Source organism: Bos javanicus, chromosome 1 (assembly GCF_032452875.1).
Source record: "Bos javanicus breed banteng chromosome 1, ARS-OSU_banteng_1.0, whole genome shotgun sequence".
Taxonomy (NCBI): domain Eukaryota; kingdom Metazoa; phylum Chordata; class Mammalia; order Artiodactyla; family Bovidae; genus Bos; species Bos javanicus.
This window is the reverse complement of record NC_083868.1, coordinates 127218366-127234533: the sequence shown is the minus strand read 5'-3', so window position 1 is coordinate 127234533 and position 16168 is coordinate 127218366. Positions and strand designations below refer to the sequence as shown.

The 16168-nt window shown below is 38.2% G+C and overlaps 1 protein-coding gene across 10 annotated transcripts in view; it reads left to right on the top strand.

Annotated features, from left to right (window-relative positions):
• The window catches only part of RASA2 (RAS p21 protein activator 2), a 126479-nt gene that overhangs the window by 98295 nt on the left and 12016 nt on the right, over positions 1-16168 (top strand). For 7 of the 10 annotated variants that reach the window (XM_061419897.1, XM_061419909.1, XM_061419953.1 and 4 more), the window contains 4 exons: positions 37-120; positions 573-650; positions 4649-4722; positions 5283-5392. In XM_061419897.1, coding sequence (XP_061275881.1) covers positions 37-120; positions 573-650; positions 4649-4722; positions 5283-5392 — 346 coding nt within the window. The remainder of the gene's footprint in view (positions 1-36; positions 121-572; positions 651-4648; positions 4723-5282; positions 5393-16168) is intronic. The other 3 variants (XM_061419903.1, XM_061419917.1, XM_061419974.1) reach the window with 1 other exon arrangement.

Genomic DNA, 16168 nt, shown 5'->3' with positions numbered 1-16168 from the left:
TAACAAGACTTTTTGTGTCTTTTCTATGTTCTTTAGGATCCACAGACAATCAGAACATTAACTCTCATCTCAAAAACTATTCAGACTTTGGGAAGCTGGGGGAGTCTGTCCAAAAGCAAGGTGAGTGTTACTTTGTATTGCTTTGTGTTCACACTTCTAAATGTTGTTAAACCCTATGATCCCTGCTCACTCACTGCTCCCTCCCTTCCAAATTAAAAACAAAGCAAAATCAAAAAACTATATATAGAGAGAGAGATGCGATAGTTGTCTTTTAAATGTCTTATCTTAGTCACCTGTTAAAGAAGACAGTTTCATTTAAACTAATGTGTCTAAGATGGGGTAGAGGGTCTAGTTAACAGATGTAAGAGCCTTGTCTTTATCTTTTTGTGCCATAATCATCAGGCAGCTCTTGAGAAAAATCTTTAGCTCCAAACCCCATAACTCTCTTGAAATATATGATTGAACCCCTTTGGGCCCTAATCCTAAGCTTAAAAATACAGCCCATTATATTCTGTATTCTTAGTTCTCTACTTAACATATATAAGTTCTGTGTGTGTGTTTTTTTTTTTTAGTCAAGTTTCAAAGAGACATTCATGTGTGAATTTTTCAAAATGTTTCAAGAAGAAGGATATATTATGGCAGTTAAAAAGGTAATGATTGTTTTACTCTGGAAATATTAACTTATCAAATAGCATTAGGGAAATAACATTTTATATTGTTCCTGGGAACCAATCCCCAGTTAAAAAAAATACATTTAAACTATCTGTCAAATATAAAAAGGCTCTCTTTTTCGGCTGTTCTCCCTCCATACATAACTATGGGTTTTTTAGCTATGGAAATACCTAAATGAGTTTTAGCAACGCTAATTATAAATATCTAGAGTTAAGATTTCTTAACAGCAGCACCGTTGACAGTTTGCTTGGGTAATTCTTACTGTGAGGGGCTTTTTTGTGCATTGTAAAATGCTTAGCAGCAGCCCTGGCCCCTACTATTGGATGCAAGTGGCATAGGCCCGGTTTTCACAACTAAAAATGTCTGTCTCTAAGCATTGCCAAAAGTCCCCTGAGGAGCAAAATTGCCTCTGATTGAGGATCTCTGGTCTCGGGAGAAAGGCTTAATGGTACCTGGTATAAAGTGGGCACTTAATTGACACGGGAAAAAAATATATGAATTATTGAATATCTCATATACAGTATAGGCTTGTGGTTAGTAACCTGAGGAAAGTTCATTTAATATGTATGAAAGCCTACAGTATATAATATCCTAACAAAAGGCCTACAACAAACCACAGTTGCTATACTTAGAAGCTGAGAATGTTTTGAGAAGATTTTTACTTTCTGAGTCTTTAGTTCTGAGTCATCCCAAACAAAATACGCCATTGTTATAAAACCCTAAAATTTTGTAAAGAAAAGTTATTTTGAAGTATATCTAAGCTTAGCTTGAAGAAAGTACTGTCTTATTTTTCACAATTCTCACTTAATGAATCCAAACTAACAAGGTCAGATTTTAAAGATTGCATTCAAGTTCTGTAGTGATTCACTGGTGACCAAGGGGTTGCTAAGCGTCGGACAAGACTCAGCGACTTGACTTTCACTTTTCACTTTCATGCACTGCAGAAGGACAAGGCAACCCACTCCAGTGTTCTTGCCTGGAGATTCCCAGGGACGGGGAGCCTGGTGGGCTGCCGTCTATGGGGTCACACAGAGTCAGACACGACTGACGCGATTTAGCAGTGGCAGCAGCAGCCAAGAGTATATTTTGTTGAAGAGCACATTTTGTTTGTATTTTTGTGTGTGCACTTTAAAAATTCTTACACACACACAAAAAAAAATAAAAATTCTTACAGAGACTCATGACTGAAAATGATTATTGAAAAAATTAAAGCCAGTTGGAACTTTTTCATCTAGAATAACAATGTAAGTTCAGCCAAAAATATATATATATATTTATTTAAGCAGTGATTGAATGCTTTTGAGGAAGAAGTCTTTCAAAAGAATATGCAGAGTGGTACAGTGGGTGAGAATCTGCCTGCCAGTGTGGGGGACACAGGTTCAGTCCCTGCTCTGGGGAGATTCCATGTGCTGCGGAACAACTAAGCTCACACGCCACAGCTCCTGACGCCTGCACACCCTATGGCCCACAAGCCGTAACTACTCCCCTGCGTGCTGCAGCTTCTAACGCCCATGTGCCTAGAGCCTATTCTCTGCCACAGAGAAGCCACTGCCACGAGAAGGCCACACACCACAACCAAAGAGAGCCCACATGTAGCAGCAAAGACCCAGCACATCCAAAATGGAAAATAAATACGTAATTTAAAAGAAAAAAAGGTAACTCACATGTCCCCTTTAAAAAAAACACACACTAAAAAACGTTCAAAAAAAAAAAAGAATATGCAAAGAACAAGCTGGCTTTTTTATTTTTAGGACATTGTTAAAACAGTTGTGGGACAGTGTAGGCAGACTTCTGTTGGCAAGATTATAATGTACTGTCTTTTGTTTTGGGGGCTGTTTTTCCATTTCCATGACCTAGGCTCTGGCAGCATCTGATTTCTTTTTGCTGATACAATCATCAGAATGTGTAGTGGGTAATGTCAGTGGAGAAAGTATTTAAGGGTGTCAGGAGTTTAGTCTGCTCATGATCTGCTCTGAGTCACCCACTCACGTTCCCGTGAACTATCACTGTGGTACATCTCCTGTCTCAGATTTGTATAGGATATTTTGCCCTAACATATGAATTTTATTATTTACTGGCTAAATCTAGATATGTGCAGCACTAGGAATAGCAAAAGTTTATGAAACCCAATTTCTTATTTAATTAGTAGTACTCTCACTAATGACATTGGTCACTGCTCCAGAAGAGAATAGTTTATAACTCTGAATCCTATACTTAATTTCCACAAAGTCTAGGAAGAATACCAGAATAGGTCTATAAACAGGTTGACCATATAATTTAGTGTCCAAACCTACAAAGTTCTCAAGAATAAAAAGAAGTACTTTGATTATGCCACGACCAAAGTTGTAGACAGAATGGCCCTGAACAAATTGAGGCCTGTGTTCACCCTGCCTAGAGTCTACCTTAATTATTATGTTTCCTTTTGCTTTATATAACTAGGTTTACCTCATATTCCTTAACAGTATAACAAATAAGTAATAAACTTAATAACTATAAATAAATAATAAATATTAAATAAGAAAATTAGTGCCCACAGGCAAACACTAAGAAATAAAATATTCAAGTAATTCTTTCTCACTGCATTAGTGGATGGTCCATTTGTGAGAACTGAAGACGTAATAGGACCCTTCTTTAGTTCCCTTGAATACTTCTTCTTTGTCACCCACATATGCTTCAAAAGAAACTCTGTCCTTGTTCTTTCACTTACCAAGATTTCTTCCAGCGAACTTGAAGTAAACATTATACTGGAAAATACCACAAATGGAGATTCTCACGGGCACTCGATAGCCAGTCTTAGGAGAAAATGACTGTGCCCACAAATTCTGCTTTAGATTATTCACTATCGTCCTTACTGGAATGTACTTTGTTTTTGTTTTAAACCCTAAGCGGGACAACACAGAAAAGTATAAAGGAAAAAACAAGGACTAAACAAATAGTTCACTTATGGGGCAAAATAGGAGTCTTTTCTAAGAACAGGAATTGTTCCTGAACCCTGAATTTTCCTCTCCTATGAAGAGAAGGCCACATGTCAGGAATCTCTTGACCAGTTGAGGTAACATATTCATGAAGTTGAATGCTGCTCATTGGGTGGTTTGCCATTGCTGGATTTGGGTAATCCAGATTTTCTTGAGCCACCACATTCTCACATTTTCCATAGGAAGTTTCTAAATGGTTATTAGATTTCCAGGTTATTCCAGAGAACCCAAATTATACTTTCGTCATAACTGAAAATATTAGCTCTGCGGGCTGAAGTCAATTATATATAATAAAAGTCAGCAAACTTTTCTGTAAGGGCCAGTGAGTAAATACTTCAGACTGATGGCCATGTAAAGGCAGTGCTGCATATTTCGCTATGATTTTACAACTCTTTAAAAATTTTAAAAATGTTCTTAACTTGTGGGCCTTGCAAAAACCAGTTGAATCTGGCCTGCTGAACTATAGTTTGATGATCCCTGACCCACAATATAGGTTCACAACCTGTGTCAAAAATCTTTGGTAACAGAAGTATTTCAGAATTCAGTTTTTCAGAACTTTGAAAGATAATAAGTATATGCTATATATTATAGGGGGTGTCATGTTATAACACCCCGTAATCAAACATATCAGTGTTTATGTAGCATATTAGTGAATATCCACCCTAAGTAGGATAAATGGCTTTAAATAGCCTTTCCCCAGTTCACATTAAGTTACTGTAAGTGAGTTTACTGTAAATCAGAAGCAAAAAGGTCTGTGTACTCAGAACTTTACAGGTTTCAGAGTTGCAGTTAAGGGATTGTGGGTTGAGTTATTCCTATAGGGACACATATTCTGGGTTTTAAGTACCTTTAAGCTGTATTTTGGGGTCTCCTCTACAATTAAATACGTGTTTTGCTTGTTAATGAAGAACTTCACTATATTATCTATCTGTGACACTGATAAACTGAATTTATGATGTACCTTATCACAAAGTGTAACATTTGCCCCTTTCTTCATTTAGTTCTTGGATGAAATTTCATCTACTGAAACTAAAGAGTCCAGTGGTACAAGTGAGCCTGTGCACCTGAAAGAAGGGTAATTTAATGAAATTAGATACTAAAGTCGTATTTCAGTATAGACAGTAAGTAAGTACAAAGAGCATGGGTGCAGAAGTGAAGAAGACTGGGTTTTGTTCTGAGCTAAAACTGCCCGTAACATCAGTCAGGTAATTCATCCTCACTGTCCTATTAACTTCATGCCATACGGACATGACTTCTTTCCATACAGTGCGAGAGTTGTTTTCAAAAATAGTGAGATGGTGGGTGTTAGAGTACTTTGAAAAAAAAGTAACAGCATTGTTCAGTCCTAGTGTTTTCATTGGAAGTTAAAGGGGAAAATTACTCATTTGGCCTTTTTAGTTCTGGATAGGACAGTTGTAAATACTAAGTTATTTGAAGATTTTATTCCCTTAGTATGGCCAAAATAAATGTAGCAGTTATAGATGGCAAAGACGTTTCATCTACTTAATATAGTCTTTGACAACTGTTCATGTCATTTAAAATTAAAAGAGGAAATGACTGTGCAAATTTTTTTTGTGTTTTGGATTAATTCTTTTAATATTTGTAGCTAAATGTTTACATCTGTTGTTTTGGCAGTGAGATGTATAAAAGAGCTCAGGGAAGAACTCGGATTGGAAAAAAGAATTTCAAGAAACGGTGGTTCTGCTTAACAAGCAGAGAGCTCACCTACCACAAGCAGCCAGGTAGTTGTGCTTATGCTTTTCTGTGAGGTCTCCTCCTGCTTCCCAGTGAAGATGGCTTTTCCCGCTGCTCAGTGTGACTAGTGAACCTTTTTACTAACGTTAATAGTTTATGGTTTCTTACAGTGACGCATACACCCTAAAAATATAATAAATATGTGACTAATGACACCATGTAAATAACATTTTTTCTCTTACATTGACTGTCTTGTGTTACTTAAAAATGATGTTCCTAAAAAAAAAAAAAAAATGATGTTCCTACAGTATGCTCTGTTTTCTAAAAACCCATGGTAAATCCATTTTTTTTTTAAATTAGTATATAAAGAACAACAGTTAGATATTTTAGAACTTAGAGGTTTCTTGAACTTCCAGAATCAGATTGGATTCAGTAGTTTGCCAAAAATTCAGATTTCAGTAGTTTGCCAAAAATTCCCACAGTTATACCATAGACAGTGTTTCCTATTCAGTTAAAACATTAATTCATTTATATTAGCCTGGCTAACTCTTAAGATGAAAATTCTAGTAATTTGCCTCCTGAAAAGGCACAAATTGTCTTTCTGGGTAAAGAAAGCCATCTTCCTATAGTGTGATTTGAGAGTTTCAGAGAGGCAAAGTTTGTCCCTCAGTGGACTGACATAATGCTTATCATCTCTGCCTTTTGAGTGTATTCCTTTGGGGTAAAGCATTATCCATAGAAGGCCACTAGCCTCTGATACCTTGGCAAGAACTTAGTATCTTGATCATAGGTCACATACAGTAAAATCCCTTCTATTTGAAGTGATCAGGACCCAAAGCGTCACTTAGCCAAAAAGGTCAGTTAAAGCAAGAATCACTTTAAGACAACAAGAACAAAAGATGCATGCGTAGCTTAAGTAGTTATATGTTTGTTTACCAGTCTTTTGATAGAGAGCCAAGATCTTTTCTTGGTTGATTTCTCCAAAGTGAAGCTGGAAATTATTAATAAATATTTGAAAAGTGACCCAATTATAGAATCCTTTTAGAGTCATAATAGTTACCCTAAGCTTTTGCCACTGTCTCGCAACCATATAAATCAATTTGATTTGTGTGGGTGCTGGTCTCCTTTTTTGAAAAGCTTTTCAGAGTGCCTGATTTTCAGATAAATATATGCCTCTTGGTGTCACTTACTGTGTGACACTTACTGTGACACTTACTGTGTCACTTTACATAATGTTAAGTAAATTATAATTACAGCATGGAAAAAGGGCATAAAGTCTGGGAACAAACCTAGTGGACTCTGTAATCAAAACAGCCTAACCAGTGGAGATCAAAGGGTACAAGCTTAATAGAACCCTAGCAGCCACAAGGATTCAGTGTCTCATGAGCATCGCTCAGGATGTTTGACAGAGGAAATGGAGTCTTGGTTAATCTGTCAAATCTGTTAGGTGAAGAGTGCCTGGTATAAATTCTGAAATGATAAACACTAGACATAAGATACTTTCAAGAGAATGTCCTTTCAGTTAAGTATGGGTGCTTCAGTAGAGATTCTTAAGGAGGAAAGTGAAAAGAAATTCTGTTTCATAATTCCTTAGAATCTTTAGCCAGAATGACCAAGTATGTCCAAATACAGTAGTAAGACATATGAAGCCAGATGCACTATATTTTTAGGCACCTAGATGTTTTGTTGTGGAATATGAATATTCTAATGACTAAAGATCAGCAGGCTGCATCCCTGCACTTCCAGACAGCATTCTTTAAGCTACACGTTTCTTAAAGTTTTAGTGGTTATAGTTTATATTGAATACTATATAAATGCTCTCGCATATATAGTAACATTTTAATAATAGCTGGTATAATATGCTGATTATGTTTTCATAAGTTAGTCATTCTCTATGAATAAATTGGCTGTTTTCTCCTCATTTAAAGTATTTTCTAATCTAAACCAATATTCTGAAGTCTTTGCTTTAAGACTTCAGGAATCAGATGATAGTTTCAGATCCTTTTCCTCTAGAAAAAAATGCATGTACACACAAGAGACACAAGGTCTCACATATAATTCCAGGAAGTTCATAGTTCCAGAGGCTATACACAGTTCTTAGGAACTTCTGTTCTATCCAGTGATCTTATGAGGATAAAATTCTGTAGAATGATTAGATTGGTCTAAGCTATAGAATAGACACATTGGAAGTTCCATTATTTTCAGGCCTTAAGAAATTTAACATGTTGGAATGGCATTGGAGGAATGAGCTCTGTTACATGAAGTTTCGAGATTATTTACCAAAGCCAACAGTTCTAAGCACCCATGCTTTTTGTTTTTAACTGTTTTGTTGGATTTTTCCAAAATGTATTACATGCTTCCCTGCCTTCTAAAAAAGAGTTCATTGAACGTAAGTTAACATTTTCTAGATGACTTGGGGCTCTCATTGATAATGTTAATTATCATTTAGTACTCTGATTTAGTGATGTTTTCAGGGCTGCTTATGGATGTGTGCAGCTGTTTACTTCCCAGCTACATGCCTTGGACTGCTGTGCTATTTTGTGTTCCTGTGTTTGCTTTATACAGTTTTTCATTGTCCCCTTTATGTTCAGGCTGTCACCTTAAGTTTCTTGTGCTGTCAGTGAATGGTAATGTAACATCTCACTCCCATCTTTACCCCCAATTCCATTTTTACTGCTAATATACTGTGAGTAAGGATGTAGGTACTGTGTTTGTTAAAATTATGCATATGATTAAAAGGCTTTGACTGAACATTTCAGGACTTTCCTCTCTGACTAAAATACATAGGCTTTGGATTCTCCCTTTGGTTGCTCTGCAAATGTTTTGCTTACTTCCTGGTTCCTTGCAATTTTCTGCATAGCTAAGACTGCTAGTTAGGTAGTTTCTTATTACACTTTATGACTTTGGTGTTTCAAAGAGTGCCTCCCAGATATTCTGTAACATAGCTTTAAATCATTGAGTCTTCACTGTTTGCTCCTACTGGACACTAATATTCTGAATGAAGTATTTCTGTCACTTAGAATCAAATAAAAGATTCTTTTTCTAATTTACTAGAAAAATAATTAGAATTCTCTCAGTTTTAAGGGTTTTTCTCAAATTAGTTAAAAATTGATGCCCACTTAGTAATCAGTTCAGTTCAGTCGCTCATTCATGTCCGACTCTTTGCGACCCCGTGAATCACAGCACACCAGGCCTTCCTGTCTATCACCAACTCCCAGAGTTCATTCAGACTCATGTCCATAGAGTCGGTGATGCCATCCAGCCATCTCATCCTCTGTCGTCCCCTTCTCCTGCCACCAATCCTTCCCAGCATCAGAGTCTTTTCCAATGAGTCAACTCTTCGCATGAGGTGGCCAAAGTACTGGAGTTTTAGCATAAAGCTAAAACTGGTTGGATCTCCTTGCAGTCCAAGGGACTCTCAACAGTCTTCTCCAACACCATAGTTCAAGAGCATCAATTCTTCGGTGCTCAGCCTTCTTCACAGTCCAACTCTCACATCCATACATGACCACTGGAAAAACCATAGCCTTGACTAGACGAACCTTTGTTGGCAAAGTAATGTCTCTGCTTTTGAATATGCTATCTAGGTTGGTCATAACTTTCCTTCCAAGGAGTAAGTGTCTTTTAATTTCATGGCTGCAGTCACCGTCTGCAGTGATTTTGGAGCCCAAAAACATAAAGTCTGACACTGTTTCCACTGTTTCCCCATCTATTTCCCACGAAGTGATGGGACCAGATGCCATGATCTTTGTTTTCTGAATGTTGAGCTTTAAGCCAACTTTTTCACTCTCCTCTTTCACTTTCCTCAAGAGGCTTTTGAGTTCCTCTTCACTTTCTGCCATAAGGGTGGTGTCATCTGCATATCTGAGGTTATTGATATTTCTCCTGGCAATCTTGATTCCAGCTTGTGCTTTTTCCAGCCCAGCATTTCTCATGATGTACTCTGCATGTAAGTTAAATAAGCAGGGTGACAATATACAGCCTTGACGTACTCCTTTTCCTATTTGGAACCAGTCTCTTGTTCCCATGTCCAGTTCTAACTGTTGCTTTCTGACCTGCATATAGGTTTCTCAAGAGGCAGGTCAGGTGGTCTGGTATTCCCGTCTCTTTCAGAATTTTCCACACTTTGTGATCCACACAGTCAAAGGCTTTGGCATGGTCAATAAAGCAGAAATAGATGTTTTTCTGGAATGAGGTTCATGACATTGTACATGAGACAGGGATCAAGACCATCCCCATGGAAAAGAAATGCGAAAAAGCAAAATGGCTGTCTGGCGAGGCCATACAAATAGCTGTGAAAAGAAGAGAAGTGAAAAGCAGAGGAGAAAAGGAAAGATATAAACATCTGAATGCAGAGTTCCAAAGAATAGCAAGAAGAGATAAGAAAGCCTTCTTCAGCGATCATTGCAAAGAAATAGAGGAAAACAACAGAATGGGAAAGACTAGAGATCTCTTCAAGAAAATCAGAGATACCAAAGGAACCTTTCATGCAAAGATGGGCTCGATAAAGGGCAGAAATGGTATGGACCTAACAGAAGCAGAAGATATTAAGAAGAGATGGCAAGAATACACAGAAGAACTGTACAAAAAAGATCTTCATGACCCAGATAATCACAATGGTGTGATCACTCACCTAGAGCCAGACATCCTGGAATGTGAAGTCAAGTGGGCCTTAGAAAACATCACTACGAACAAAGCTAGTGGAGGTGATGGAATTCCAGTTGAGCTATTCCAAATCCTGAAAGATGATGCTGTGAAAGTGCTGCACCCGATATGCCAGCAAATTTGGAAAACTCAGCAGTGGCCACAGGACTGGAAAAGGTCAGTTTTCATTCCAATCCCAAAGAAAGGCAATGCCAAAGAATGCTCAAACTACTGCACAATTGCACTCATCTCACACTCTAGTAAAGTAATGCTCAAAATTCTCCAAGCCAGGCTTCAGCAGTATGTGAACCGTGAACTTCTTGATGTTAAAGCTGGTTTTAGAAAAGGCAGAGGAACCAGAGATCAAATTGCCAACATCCGCTGGATCATGGAAAAAGCAAGAGAGTTCCAGAAAAACATCTATTTCTGCTTTATTGACTTTGCCAAAGCCTTTGACTGTGTGGATCACAATAAACTGTGGAAAATTCTTCAAGAGATGGCAGTACCAGACCACCTGATCTGCCTCTTGAGAAATTTGTATGCAGGTCAGGAAGCAACAGTTAGAACTGGACATGGAACAACAGATTGGTTCCAAATAGGAAAAGGAGTACGTCAAGGCTGTATATTGTCACCCTGTTTATTTAACTTATATGCAGAGCACATCATGAGAAATGCTGGACTGGAAGAAACACAAGCTGGAATCAAGATTGCCGGGAGAAATATCAATAACCTCAGATATGCAGATGACACCACCCTTAATGCAGAAAGTGAAGAGGAACTCAAAAGCCTCTTGAGGAAAGTGAAAGAGAAGAGTGAAAAAGTTGGCTTAAAGCTCAACATTCAGAAAACAAAGATCATGGCATCTGGTCCCATCACTTCGTGGGAAATAGATGGGGAAACAGTGGAAACAGTGTCAGACTTTATGTTTTTGGGCTCCAAAATCACTGCAGACGGTGACTGCAGCCATGAAATTAAAAGACACTTACTCCTTGGAAGGAAAGTTATGACCAACCTAGATAGCATATTCAAAAGCAGAGACATTACTTTGCCAACAAAGGTTCGTCTAGTCAAGGCTATGGTTTTTCCAGTGGTCATGTATGGATGTGAGAGTTGGACTGTGAAGAAGGCTGAGCACCGAAGAATTGATGCTCTTGAACTATGGTGTTGGAGAAGACTGTTGAGAGTCCCTTGGACTGCAAGGAGATCCAACCAGTCCATTCTGAAGGAGATCAGCCCTGGGATTTCTTTGGAAGGAATGATGCTAAAGCTAAAACTCCAGTACTTTGGCCACCTCATGCGAAGAGTTGACTCATTGGAAAAGACTCTGATGCTGGGAGGGATTGGTGGCAGGAGAAGGGGATGGCAGAGGATGAGATGGGTGGATGGCATCACCGACTCTATGGACATGAGTCTGAGTGAACTCTGGGAGTTGGTGATAGACAGGGAGGCCTGGTGTGCTGTGATTCACGGGGTTGCAACGAGTCGGACACGACTGGGACTGATCTGATCTGATCTTGCTTTTTCCATGGTCCAGCAGAGTAAGCAACTAATCTTCAATATCACAAAACTAACGTGGTAAATGAATATCATAGGCATTCATTCGTCCAGCTATCACCATGGTTACCTTGACAGTTTGGATGGATCTGTGTGCCTGTGATTACGGTTTTATATTGCTCTACTGTAATGTGGTCATCTTCTACAAGTAGTTCTTCTAGTTGTATGCTGTAATCAGATGTTATCCACGTTGCAGCCTTTTCCCGTCTCTCGGTGCAGCCTCATCTTTTGCATTCTCCGTATGTTGCTTTGCCAGGTTGACTCTTGAAGTTCCTTTCAGTTGTGCTCTTTTACATTCATGCTTTTGCATTGGCTCTGTCGAGAAATCTTTCTTTCCTTCTTTAGCTGTGTAATTTTTTGTCCTTTAAGCCTCAGATCAAATGTCAGCTCTTTATGGAAGTCATTTTCATAAAGCTCTGGCCACTTCAGTTGGGTATTCTCTTACTATATTTCTGTAGCATGTTAGTGGTAACTTCTGTCACAGTGTGTGGTCATTATTTTATGTCTTTCACCCTAGTCTTTCACGATCCTCAGTGGGTAAGGACCATGTTTTTACTGCTATCATTAGGCATTTATTAATTTGTAATAAATGGTATTCTTCAGAAAATACCATGTCTTCCAGATATGCTGTTTTCTATATTAAGAACCACTTTCTAAAATTTCCACCAAGCTTACTAATAATATATGATGAACAAATTCATCTCTGAAATCCCATATGTGTTCTCCAAATTTGATTAGATCTTGTCTACTTGAGGATGACCTTTTATACACAGATATGTATGTAGAGCCTACACAATTTCCATATGCTCTCTGTGGTCTAGCTCATATAATTGATGGACAATATAAAAGAAGTTTTCATGATGTTTTAAACACAAATCTCAATACTTGTTTTTTACCTGCTCCTAATTTGACACACGGGGCTTCCCAGATGTCTTAATGGTAAAGAATCCTCCTGCCAATGCAGGAGATGCAGGTTCGATCCCTGGGTCAGGAAGATCCCCTGGAGGAGGAAATGGCAACCCATTCCAATATTCTTGCCTGAAGAATCCCATGGACAGAGAGGAGCCTGGTGGGCTATAGTCCATGGAGTCATGAAACAGTTGGACACAACTTAGGGACTGAGCACACATTTTGATACACAGGGCTCTGAAGTATTTTTTTCTTTAATGTGTCATGTTTGTGGATTTGAAGCTTGGATATTTTTTAAGAATTCACTTCTCAAGTTCATCTTGATTTTAACACAGTCCCACTACAAATCTACAAGTTTTTTTTGGTAAAAATTGACAAATTGATTCTAAAATTGATGTCAGTGGGGGAACAGAGGACTATAATGGCTGAAGCAGTGTTGAAAAAAAATGAACAAAGTTGAAGGACTAAGACTAAGCTACAATATTCAAGTCTGAGATTTTGACATAAAAGCTGGAGGTGAACAGTCAAGAGTCCAGAAAGACACACACACATATGGTCGATTTAGTTTTGACAGAAGTGTCAGGACAGTTCAATTGGGAAAGGAATGTATTTTCAACAAATGGTGTTAGAACAACTGGGTAAACACAGAAAGTGAACTTCATCTTATGTCATAGTACACACAAAATTTAATTCAAGATAAGAGGATCAGTGAAAGCATAAGAGAATATCTTTGCAACCATGGAGTATGCAATGATTTCTTAGGATATTAAATGCACTGAACATTTTTTAAGATAAATTGAACTTCATTAAAGTAAGACTTTTCCATATTTCCCCCTTTCTATCATTGCTCCTTCTTTCTTTTTTGTTCTAATAATGGGCATAAAATGTATTGCTTGGCAGTTGAAATTTTTCAATAGGTTTTTGGGATTTGAGTTTCTTTAAGCCATAAGCTAAGGGTTTTCACCAAACCCAAACTTAAAAAAGTTTTTTCACTTATTTCTGTTCATTTTCTCTCCTTCTTAGGACTTAAGTTATACTTATCCAGGCATGCTTGAGACCGTTTCACAGGTCTCTGTGAGACTCAGTTCATTTGTCTTCATTCTTTATCTTTGTTCTTTAGCTTGGATAATTTCTATTTACATTCATTGATTTATTTACCATCTCAAGTCTTTTTAGCTAAATGTGATGAATTTGTCATTCCATTTATTGTGCTTTTCAGCTCTAAAATTTGTTTGATTCTTTTTATAGTTTCTGTTCTCCTGTTTAAAGTCCACATTTGTTCAGTCATCATTAGCATATTTTCCTTAAATTGTTTAAACATTTATAATAATGGCTTTGCTTGCTAATAGAATAAATTCAGCATTTGAGCCCACTCAGACTCAGGTTGTTGGCTACTTTCTTTCCCAAGTATGGGTCACACTTTTCTGTTTTTCACATCTTATTTTTTTGGTTAAAAACTGAGCGTTGTATGTAATAAAGTGTGTCTGGATTCTGTTTGTTCTTCTGAAGGCTTGCCTAGATTCACACTGCAGTGTCTGTTTTGTGCGTCTGTCTGTCTGTCTGTCTCTCTCATTCGCTCTCTCATTGTATAGCTGCTGTTGTCTTTACTCAGGTTCTGTTTTATTCCCTAATCCTAGCTGCCTCCCTAGGGGTCTCACCTGAGCTTTTTTAGCTTAGTGGTCAGCCAATGATTTGCGCATAGAGCTCAAATGCCTGAAGTCAGTAAGTCTTCTACCTTTTACCGCCTGTGCTGTTTTTGAATCAGAACATATTCAAAGGCACAGCAGATTCACAAGTCTTCCCAAGCTTTCCACTTTTGCCAGACTCTGGGATGATCCATATACAGGCGTCTTGAGCAGTCAGCCAGGGATGTAGTGTGTTTATGATCTCAGCCTTTCTGTAGCTCTGTTGTTTCTAAAATCTCACCCTTAGGCTGAATCTGTAACCTTCAGCCAGTAAAGCTGTTGAGTTTTCATTGAACTGAGGAGTTATGGAAACACCTCCTCCCTGGAAGACAATAAATCCACAGGTTCTAACCTATGCTATAGCAGTTGTTCATGGATGAACACTTCTCAGATTTTTACTTGCGTTTGGTTATTTTCCAGCACCCTGAAGTGGTTGTTTTTAATAATTTTCCCAGTCTTATACTTATTTTCTGAGGAATAGAAGTATGCAACCTCAGTATACTATCAAAAAAAAGATTAACAGTTACTTTATTTCAGCTATGTTCCTTAGGACCAGTATCTAGCTGGACTTCTGTTTTTCTTGGGGTAGTAATTTTTTTTTAATTTTATTTTATTTTTAAACTTTACAATATTGTATTAGTTTTGCCAAACATCGAAATGAATCCGCCACAGGTATACCTGTGTTCCCCATCGTGAACCCTCCTCCCTCCTCCCTCCCCATACCCTCCCTCTGGGTCATCCCAGTGCACCAGCCCCAAGCATCCAGTATTGTGCATCGAACCTGGACTGGTGACTCGTTTCATACATGATATTATACATGTTTCAATGCTATTCACCCAAATCTCCCCACCCTCTCCCTCTCCCACAGAGTCCATAAGACTGATCTATACATCAGTGTCTCTTTTGCTGTCTCGTACACAGGGTTATTGTTACCATCTTCCTAGAACTGCCTTATGATCCAGCAATCCCACTGCTGGGCATACACACTGAGGAATCCAGAAGGGAAAGAGACACGTGTACCCCAATGTTCATCGCAGCACTGTTTATAATAGCCAGGACATGGAAGCAACCTAGATGCCCATCAGCAGATGAATAGATAAGAAAGCTGTGGTACATATACACAATGGAGTATTACTCAGCCATTAAAAAGAATACATTTGAATCAGTTCTAATGAGATGGATGAAACTGGAACCTATTATACAGAGTGAAGTAAGCCAGAAAGAAAAACACCAATACAGTATACTAACGCATATATATGGAATTTAGAAAGATAGTAATTTTTTTTAATGGAAATAGAATTCACATACCGTAAAATTCACCCATTGAAAGTATATAATTCATTTTCAGTATATTCACAAAGTTATGCAGTCACCACTGGTTACATAACATTTTCATCGCCCCAGAAAGAAAACCTGTACCCATTAACAGTCACTGCCCTGTCCTTCCTTCTCCCAGCCCCTGGCAAACACAAATCTGCTTTTTGTCTCTGTGGATTTGCCTGTTCTGGACATTTCATTTAAAGAGTAACCTTTTGGGCTTCGCAGGTTTTGGACTTTGCCATCTTCCTAGTGGTAAAGAACTTTCCTGCCAGCGCAGGAGACATAAGAGACGTGGGTTATTTCCCTGGGTTGGAAAGATCCCCTGGAGGAGAGCATGGCAACCCACTCCAGTATTCTTGCCTGGAGACTCCCATGGACAGAGGAGCCTGGAGGGCTGCGATCTATAGAGGCATACAGAGTCGGACACGACTAAAGCGACTGAGCACGCATTAGCACACAGCCCTTGTAACTGCCTTCTTTCACTTAGCATGATGTTTTCAAAGTTCATCTGTGATATGGCATGAATCACTACTTTATGGCTAAATAATATTTCATTGGATATATTCCAGATTTTACCAGTTTATCAGTTGATGTACCTTTAAATTGTTTCCAGTTTTTTATTATTATGAATAATGCTGCTGGGTGAACATTGACATACACTTTTTTGTGTGGACATATATTTTCACTTCTCTTGGGTCTGTATCTAGGAGTGAA